This window comes from Amblyraja radiata, chromosome 10 (assembly GCF_010909765.2).
Source record: "Amblyraja radiata isolate CabotCenter1 chromosome 10, sAmbRad1.1.pri, whole genome shotgun sequence".
NCBI lineage: Eukaryota > Metazoa > Chordata > Chondrichthyes > Rajiformes > Rajidae > Amblyraja > Amblyraja radiata.
Window position 1 is genome coordinate 13,934,495 of NC_045965.1, and position 10,434 is coordinate 13,944,928.

At 43.7% G+C, this 10,434-nt stretch overlaps 1 protein-coding gene across 3 annotated transcripts in view; it reads left to right on the forward strand.

Annotated features, from left to right (window-relative positions):
- Positions 1-10,434, forward strand: part of glis1 (GLIS family zinc finger 1) — a 298,316-nt gene that overhangs the window by 253,444 nt on the left and 34,438 nt on the right. For all 3 annotated transcript variants that reach the window (XM_033028112.1, XM_033028110.1, XM_033028111.1), the window contains exon 7: positions 8,663-8,831. In XM_033028112.1, coding sequence (XP_032884003.1) covers positions 8,663-8,831 — 169 coding nt within the window. The remainder of the gene's footprint in view (positions 1-8,662; positions 8,832-10,434) is intronic.

The following is a 10,434-nucleotide window of genomic DNA, read 5'->3' on the forward strand; positions in this document are numbered from 1 at the left end:
TCTGGAACTCCCTGCCACAGAGGGTAGTCGAGGCCAGTTCATTGGCTATATTTAAGAGGGAGTTAGATGTGGCCCTTGTGGCTAAGGGGATCAGAGGGTATGGAGAGAAGGCAGGTACGGGATACTGAGTTGGATGATCAGCCATGATCATATTGAATGGCGGTGCAGGCTCGAAGGGCCGAATGGCCTACTCCTGCACCTAATTTCTATGTTTCTATGTTTCTATGATATAAAAGTTCCTCATTCACAAAGAAATAGTAGGATTAAACGAGAACTTACCAGTTTGAAGTTTGATCATTATTTTATGAGGAGTAACGTTGAGGGAATACGTGAAGAACCCCGCCAGGACGCATGCGTGTCATTCTTCAAAGCAGCGGTGTGAAATCACAGATAACTGTAATGGCTAAACATAGTAAGATTAGAGAAGAGATACCAGTTGAGTATATGATCAAGGGTGGGAGCGGAGGGCACGTATTCCCTCAACGTTACTCCTCATAAAATAACGATCAAACTTCAAACTGGTAAGTTCTCGTTTAATCTTACTATTTTACTTCGGAGTCACGTGAGTGACTACGTGAAGATTTTAAAGCTCTGTGATTTCATGCCGTGGAAACGAGTCCATGCATCACATCTGCTTTGATTATGGGGAGAATAGTGTTAACATCATTAGACATCAATACGATATTGAAAACCCAACGATAAATTTATTAACACCAAATTATAGCCCCTATTTATGGGGTAAAATTAAATTACAGAACTTAAAATTGTTTCTGCAAATGTTCCAGGTTCAATACAATACAATACAATACAATACAATACATTTATTTGTCATTTGGACCCCGTTGAGGTCCAAACGAAATGCCGTTTCTGCAGCCATACATACAAAACAAAAAAGACCCAAGACCCAACACAATTTACACAAACATCCTTCACAGCGCATCTTCTCCTCGCTGTGAAGGAAGGCAAAAAAAACATATCTCTCCCCTGCACTCCCCTCTCCCCCCCATGTCAGAGTCAAAGACAGAGTCAAAGCCCCCGGCGGGCGATGTTAAATGTCCCGCAGCCATTAAAGCCACGCCGGGTGATGCAAGGCCACGCACCGGGTCTTGGTGTTGGAGCCCCGGCGGGCCCTTGGTGTTGGATCCCCGGCAGGCGCTCACAAAGTACCGCGGCCATTCCAAGCCGCGTGGGGCGGTGATGTAGGCCCCGCTCCAGGTAATCTTCAACCCCGCAACTCGGGAGAAGTCGCCGTTGCGGAAGCCCCGAAAAGCGGTCTCCCACCAGGGACCCGCGGGCTCCCGGTATTACTGTCCACAGACCTGCGGTAGGAGCTTCCGAATCTCCGGGTGTCGGGTCACAGCAGCGCTCCACCACAGCTACACCCGCTCCGGACTCGGCCAGCTCCGTGATGGTGAGTAGATCCGCAGCTCCGCGACTGGAGCCCCAGGTCATTCCTGTTGGAGGCCGCTCCACGTTGCAGCCCCAACGACAACGGAGACCCGACAAAGAAAAGGTCGGGTCTCCCGTGCAGGGGAAAGACCTTAAAGTTCCCCCCCCCCCCCTCCCCACCCCCACACACATACCCCGACAAAAAAAACAATAAAAACTACATAGAACAAGACAGAAAACAATAAAAAGACAGACGGACTGCAGAGACCGCTGCTGACAAGAGTCGCGCCGCCCACCAAACCAATGACTGGTTTGTTATAAAATCATTAGAAAGCTTTCTCAGTTGACCATCCTGCTGTCTTGAGGATTTGGTCCATAGGAACATCCAACTTCATAGCTGCCGATGTAGCTGCAGCCCTGGTGGAGTGAGATTAAAAAATGCTAGTGTCTACTCCAGCCTTTATTAGGACCTGTTTTAGCCATCTCGAGATGGTCTGGACTGTCACTTTTTTGTGTGGCTGTTTGTAGCTGATTAAAAGTGACATTTCTTTGCCTCTGATGATCTTAGTATACTCCATATATAATAGTAAGTGTGTTACAATACAGAGACGATCATCTGTCGGGTAGGCCCTGAATTCTGTTTTTAGGCCTGCTGACCCCTGTCTGTTCTGTTTGACTAATTCATTGATGTGAAAAGTTAAATTTCCAGATGAAATAGTCATGTTGTCCAGCCTTAGTTTCTGTAGCGACTGGACCCTTTGTGCCGTGACCAAGGCCATCAGCATGACTGTTTTCATAGTCAGTTTCTGTAGGGACAGAGCTGTAGCTGGAGACCAGTTTCTTAACATGGTCAGTACAATGCTCACATCCCATATTTGGGAGTACCTGGTTCTTGGGGGATTAACATTAAAAATGCCCCTCATGAGTTTGGTTACCAGGGGGTGTGTCCCAACAGAATGCCGCTCTGTTCCTTGCCACAGGTATGTTGACAGAGCACTTCTGGCGCAGTTGATGGCACTATAACTGAGCCCCTCATCGTAATGGAGGCTTGCCAGGAATTCCAGAACAGACAGGATGTTCATAGATCTGTGGGTGATGTTATTGTTGTGACAGTACATTTCCCATTTCTTGATGTACACCAAGTACTGTTTTTTGGTGGACTGTCTGTGGGCCGCTGAAATAATATCCACTGTTCGGTCCGTCAGTCCCAGGTGTAGTAGAGGTGCTTTCAAACTCTACAAATTAATAGGTTTATATAATTATGACATGGGTAACTTTCCCTTGTTGTGGGATGAACCAGTAAATTAGGTCTATGATGGATGGTGATGCATGGTTCTAATACCATGTCGAGTATCACCGGGAACCATGGTTGAGTAGGCCAATCGGGTACTATCAAAATACCAGACGCAGAGTCTTGCTGTATTTTTTGTTTAATACCCGACTGATGAGGCAGAAAGGAGGGAATGCATAAATAAACAATTTCCCCCAATGCAGCGAAAATGCATCTGTTGCCACTGCCCCAGGGTCTGGTTCCCATGAAACATAATTCGATAACTGGTGATTGAGCCTGGATGCGAATAGGTCGATATCTGGTGTTCCATACCGTGCTGTAATTTCAGCAAATACATTTTTATCCAACATCCATTCAGTGTTTTCATTGAATTTGCATGACCTGGTGTCTGTCACTAAATTTAGTTTACCTGGTAAGTAGGTAGCTGATATCCAAATATCTCTCTGGATACACTATTGCCAAATTGTGTTGGCCAGATTGTCACATGATGTCGATTTGTTTCCACCCATATGGTTGATATATACTACCATGGTGGCGTTGTCAATTTGTAGTCTAACATGCTGGTGATATAACCCAGAACAATATGACTTAAGGCCATGGAATGCACTTAACATTTCCAGGTAGTTTATGCCCAGTGTTTGTAATAATGATGTCTCCTGTGCATTCCATCTCCCCCACAGCTGGAGATGGAATTGGTAGCACCCCAACCAAGTGCACTGGCATCAGTTTGTAGTACCATAGACGGGTTGCTGATAATGATTGGATTGGAACAATGCCTAATGTTATCTTTCTGCCATTTTAGTTCCATTATGGCCTCTGTTGGTAGCTTCATTGGTCTGTCAAAATGACAACCATAAATTTTTGAGTGCTCGTATTTTAGCCCTCTGTAAATTTCGATAATGTAAAGGTCCGAATTGTGTGGCTGGAAACGCAGCCACTATTTTGCCAATTATTCTTTCTACCAGTCTGATGGATGGTTTAGTGATGTCAATGATTTTGCTGCAAGCCTCTATTAAGGCTGTAACCTTTTCTTTCGGCAAAGTCACTGACATGTGAACTGAGTTAATGGTGAACCCCAGATAATCCATTGTGTTAAATAACATCTGTGGTCACCTCTTATGGGTACTGTATAGTAAGCATCTTTTAAATCGATGCTTGCCATGTAGTAACCTTTGGAAATCAATTGCTTAGCAGTAACAAAGGTTTCCATCTTGAAATGAATATATTGTACGAAAGTATTCAAATTAGTCAAATCTATGATGATGCGGCAACCACCATCTTTCTTGTTTATGATAAAGATTTTGGACACGAATTCCTGTGATTCGTGTTGGGTTTTCTCAATTACTCCTTTTTTATAAAGCCGCTGTAGTTCAGCATGCGCTTTTGATTTTTCTTTGCCTATAAGCACGAACATTCGGTTCGGTACATGCTGAACTGGAGGGTTATGTTTTTGTATAAATTCTATGGTATAACCCTATACTGCTTAAAATATAAGTGTCGGTAGTTAACTTATTCCATGCATCCAGATAGAATTGTAATCTCCCACCAACCTCCATGCTCCCTTTAATTCGTAAGGAACCAGACCCACCTACCTCCATGGTTACTAGTGGTAGGTTTGTTACTTTTTCGGCATCCTCCGTGGACGTTGAGGCGCCGGTGTCTGGATCTGTAGTTGGGTCGGTGTTGAGGGTTAGCGCATTTCCCAGGAAGGCCGGTCTGGGCCATGGCCTAAAAAAGACCGATGTTGAGTGTTCCTGGCCTTCGATGCTTTCACCAGTTTGTCTTGGCCGACTGGTGGTGCGTAGGGGTGCTGTTTCTGGCCGAAGTAGTTTTTAGACGTTGCTTTAATGAGCCCCAGGGTTTTAGCCTCTTCGTCAAGTTCTTTTACCTGTTTGGATAAGTCACCTCCAAATAGTAATATTGGTGGTTTGGAGGTTCCAGGTTTGTTCAGGATTGCAAATTTGGGGTCTAAAGCCGTTTAACTCATGTTGGGAGTTGCAAAATAAAGCCAGTGCATCCTGGTGATCTTGTGTCATGTCTTTTTCGTTTATTGTGCGGGCGAAAGCCGTAATTCCCGCTGTTAGAACTTTCAGAACTTTCTGTAGTTTCAAGTCCCTGGCTCTGATTGAGGCTCCGACATGTTTCCAAATACACTGGTTGACACTGGGAACATTCAGTGATTTGCAGTTCCCTGGTGGTAAGTGTCTTGCTGTGGTGTCCAATAATGCTTGTCCTTATAGCTGGTTGAATGACATGTAGTCGATACTTGCAGCTATTTTAGGCTCCAGGTTTTGGCCAGTTTGGTCGGGTTGAATGAACTGGGACACCATATCCAATAGGTTTTCTTGCACCCATGCACACTAGGGGTATGTTCTGCACACCCCTCTTCAGGGTCAGCCCAGAATTGACCCCCCGTACTCCCCTCTGATGAGGGAGTAACACTGTGCAGCCCTACAAGAGGTACTGCAGTAGGACTTACTAGCTGCCCACTGTGACTAGTCTCCATCTCCCGGAGCCTGCCACTTTGGAGTATTTGCTCCAACAGCCGCTCCAACTGGCTCCAATGCTCTCGGGCACTGGCCACTCGCGGCTGCTCCTGTTCCTTAAGCCGCTCCAACCAGCTCCAATGCTCTCGGGCACTTGCCGCTCGCAGCTGCTCCTGAAGCCGCTCCAACCGGCCCCAATGCTCACGGGCACTGGCCGCTCGCGGCTGCTCCTGCTCCTCAAGCCGCTCCAACCGGCTCCAATGCTCTCGGGCACTGGCCGCTCGCGGCTGCTCCTGAAGCCGCTCCAACCGGCCCCAATGCTCACGGGCACTGGCCGCTCGCGGCTGCTCCTGCTCCTCAAGCCGCTCCAACCGGCTCCAATGCTCACGGGCACTGGCTGTTCGCGGCTGCTCCTGAAGCTGCCCCAACTGGCCACAATGCTCACGGGCACTGGCCGCTTGCGGCTGTTCAAAGTCGGACTCATCGGAGTCAACGACTCAGTTAGTTTTTTGCTTCGCTTTACCGCCCGGCCGTGGCCGGTGCGGGAGCGAAGTCGGGCACAGCTGTTCCCATTACGGGAGATTGGCGTGCCGTTGGCTGCTGCTGCTGCTGCTGGCTGCCCGCAACTCCGCGGTTCTCCCCCGCCAGTTTTTTCGCAGCCTTCTTGTTTCTCGTGGATCTGTCCATGCCTCCACCTGTGAAGTAAGTGGAAAGAACGCAGAGTCTCCTTACCTGCTGTTCCCGGCTTTCAAATTCTGCCCTGCTGTGACTCGTTACAATGCGTGTAGCGATATGACACGCATGCGTCCTGGCGGGGTTCTTCACGTAGTCACTCACTTGACTCCGAAGTAAAATTAGTTTATAAAGCCCACCACAGTGGTTTTGTCTAAAATAAGAAAACTAGGTGACCTACTCCTTTCAATGTTATATCCCAGAGTTACTGAACTCATTCCGTGATACCTTTACCTTCCAAACTCCCTCATTTCAAGAACAACAAAATCTATTCCACTGTTTGCTTCCATTCAGTCTCTCTTCCTTCCCCTGACTTTGTTTTTTGCCCTGCTCTTGTTATCTGGTGACTTACTTCCTTCTGTCTGTGTACATAGAATTTACTTTACTACTGGTATCAAGGTATCATAACGGTTAGAAAAAGAAAAGATGACATAGGTCAGAAAGACATGTGGAGATTACATAAAGATTGCACTTTGAAATAGGTTGTGTACTGGAGAGACGTGAAGGGATGATAGGAATGGCAGCTGTGGGTTAGGGAGAGATGGTTCTGAGATATGAGTTCTGAGATGCTCCAAGAACCTATGACAGAACTTGGAACACAATGTTAGATTCAGGATCCTAGTGCCAAGTATGCAAATGATGTGGCCTGTCCATTGGACTTGACTGAGCTTTCAATACTGGTGATGGCAGCCTGACACCAGACACTGAGACATTGGTTCACTTGTCCTGCCTGCGAATTGGGAGGATTTTGTGGATAGAATGTTGGTGATATCTTTCTAGTGGCTTGAAGTGCTTGCTGTAGGTAATTTAGGATTCAGGAGAAGGGTGGACATTATTGTTGTTCAGTTGGGCATAATATTTTGCAGGGTCTTGATCTTTAAGCACCCTTTTTCTCATTTGACCCACAGCTATGCTGATGCTTGAATATGATGGTAAATGTAAACACTGATGTCTGCCTTTCCCAAGAGGTTGCTCCTAAGTGCTGGAAAATGGTCATGTTTTCTGGGTCACTATATGACTGTTAATTGTTGAGGGGCTTTGTTGTAGAGTGGGGGAAGATAGGTAGAGAGCCATTGATTTGCAGATGCATAGTTAGGCCCTTCCACTTGTATATTTCAGTGAGTCAGTCAATGCAGGTTTGAGCTTGGCCTCTGAGGTACATGCAAACACAAGCATCCTTTGAATACTGCAATTTGACTACTGAAGTTGGGGTGATCTTGGTTCTGAGTGCAGTTGTCAAAGATTAAACAGTTTCTCAATAGTTCAGAAGATCAGTTCTTGTCCCATGGGGAGATTGCTGGAGATGAAATGCTACATTGCGATGAAAAAGGCTGATTAAAGCCTGCTGCCCAATACTTAATATAAATTGCACTATTGATAATACAAATTTCAAAGTTTGTATGGAGAAATTATTCATTTCTCTGCCTCTCCAGCTAACATGACTTCTATTTGGTGCCAGTATGTCTATGATCTACATTTTGGACCTTACTAGCTTTCCAAACTTGGCAGACAGTGTGGTGATAATCACAGGCATTAAGTTAGCCAACTTTTATTCACAATAGGAGCCAAGTTTGAGCCGCTATATTCTTGATTGATGATCCATGTGTATTACTGTGATGTTAAATACTTACATATACAGAAATCTTCTCAAAGTTGCGTAACACAGTCAAAAAATATTAACAAGAGTTTCAGCACTGAGGAACAGATGTTATCTCTTTGGATGAGTCAACAGCAAAAAATGATTCTGGTAGTAAAGCAGCAAATGGCATAAAGCAAAGGTGAAAGAATGTCGGCAGAGAATACGTTTTCTAGAAATTTGTGTTGTCACTTGAAAAAAACTGATTATTAACAAAATATAATATTTTAATGGAGATTTCAGACATGTGGGACTCTCTGCTACTGGTGGTTAACAAAAAACACCTATAATTGTGAGTGAGTTGTGATTTTAGATTCACTATGAAGTCATTTTGAGCTGGTCATCCCAGGAATAAGATGTCCTCTGGGTACATTCCATATTTTGCTAGGATTACGTTCTCCCTGAAGTAGGTTCTGTTTGGATGGCAGGTAGCTTTGAAATTGTGGCCTACAGCAAACTCTTTGAAGCTGAATTGAAATGCATTAAACCTCTTTTCCATTTGTGGCATTCTGGAGTAACCGCTCATGTCCTGAAGGAGTGTAGATTTTAACAATAAATACATTTATAATCTCCAAGCAGATCTGCTATGGCCCAGATGATGCTCAGAGGAAACATTACATTTGTGAGGGCAAAGGCATTATAATAAATAATATTTTACTATCATGAGGGAGATTTATTTGTTAACCTGTTCATTTAAACCCAGCCTATTTCTATTCAAATTCTCAGACCACGTAGAAACTAATTACCTGCTCTTTATTCATACTGATTATAAAGATAGTGCCAATTTATATATAGATTTATGAATGTTTAATTCATCTGTTATGCATGATAATTTCAAGTGCGATAGATATGCCAAATCCAGATTAGTTTCATCATAATTTATTTGCAATATCGACTTCCTTCAGGATTAAGATTATATATTTTTTTAAATTGCCCATTTTTAAGTAATTCTAATCTAACCAATCAGCGTGGAGACTAATATGATTGGATTCCACCTCAGGCAACTTTAACTTTGCACAATGGATAGGTTAAGTTAAAAGTGCTTGGGACTTTTGTGAAGAAAAAATATAGTAGTAATATTTCTTTTGATTTGATGAGCTGAGATAAATGTTTTACTTATTCACTTAGGGATGTACAGTTGTTCTCCCACCAGCCGTAACGGGCCAGCAGCACCTATTTTATCATCTCCACAGCTCACCCGAAGTTTGTCTTCTGACTGCCATTCTATTGAAGTGGACCTGCACAGCCCACATGGTCACCTTACACAACTACCCAAAGTGGAAGACTCAAAATTAGGGTAAGATTTACAATTTTAAGATTTACTAGATATCTACACTTCTGCTGGAATTATGGAATAACAAGGTAGAAATAAATGAAGGGAGTTAATCCACGACAGTGATAGCTGCTGGGGGAAGGCGGCCTGAACAGCAAGCTACAGAATACACTGGCTTTGATATCTGTCCTGTTAGTTGATATGAGCAGGGGTTGCAGTAGACATACTACAGCTCAGAGGTGAAAGGATGCAGCCAAGGTATCAGTTCCCGATAGCTTTCCAATGACAACAACGAGAAAGTATGTTGCATATTGTAGCGGTACAGCTATGATGTCCTTCTTTCATATAATGAAAACGAAAAGAACATGCCAATTTAGTATGTTAAGTTTAACCTTAACATTCCAGAAGAGTCCAGATGAGTGGGCATTATAAGTGTCTCAGGCAATTGACTGCACATCTCACCTTCTCTTCTTGAATGTGAACATCACTAGCTCCTCCAGCCATTCCCTTAACAGAAGTCCCTCAACTCTGAAACCATTCTAATAAATCTTTCCTGCACTTTTTCGGTCCTCAACATCATTCCTAAAGTACAATATTAAGAATTGTATGTATTTCTCATACTGATTTCAAACCAAGAGCTTTCTCACTTTTGTCGTTTTATGAAACCAGAATCCTGTTTACATTTCATCTGTTTTCGCAATCAGTCCTGCCACCCTCTGAAGGACCCTCAACCCTTTCCCCGCCCCTCATATCTAAAGATGACTAGAGGTTTAGTTTAGTTTAGAGATACAGCATGGAAACAGGCCTTTCTGGTGGCGCCATTGCTTTCTTTGATCTAAGTTAATAACCAGACTTGGGCAAGTTACAATTTCTAAATTTGTGGATGGCACTAGACTTAGCAGTATTGAGAACTGCAAAGAGGAAAGTGATAGATTGCAGCAGGATATGAACAGGCTGATGGAATGTGATATTGTTTGACAGATGCAGTTTATTTGCAGCAGAATGTGAGATTATGCCTTTTTGTAAGAAGAATAAGAAGAGGCAATAAAGAATATTGTTCTGATAGTGGTTCAGGAGCAGAGGAGAGTGAGAGTGTGCGTGTACAAGCCATTGAAAATGCAGGACAGGTTGAGAAAGCTGTAAAATACATAATTCTGGGCTTTATCAAAGGGGAAATAGACAATAAAGCAGGGAGGATATGCAGAATCTTTATCTGACCTAGGTCTGGCCTCAACTGGCGTACTGTGTATGGTTTTGTTTCCCACATTATAGGAAGAGAAAGAGATAGACATGGTCCAGAAAGCATTTCAAAGAATGATGAAGGATTCCAGTTACACGATTAGATTAAAGAGGCTGGCACAGTCCTTTGGAGAAGAGAAAGCTGAGGGAATATTTGATGAAAGTACAATGAAACAAAACTAATGATTGAAAAAATGCTTTGAATTTGTTTTATGTTATTTAATTTGTTTAGCTGCTGCACTTTTTTTCTTGGAAATCGCTCTGGAAATATTCCAGTAAATCATTTCAACATCCTTTTCGGGAACATAGGAACGAAAGGGCAGGATTATGCCACAGAGTCCGATAACATGTGTGTACAAATCATTGGAAATGACAGGACAGGTTGAGA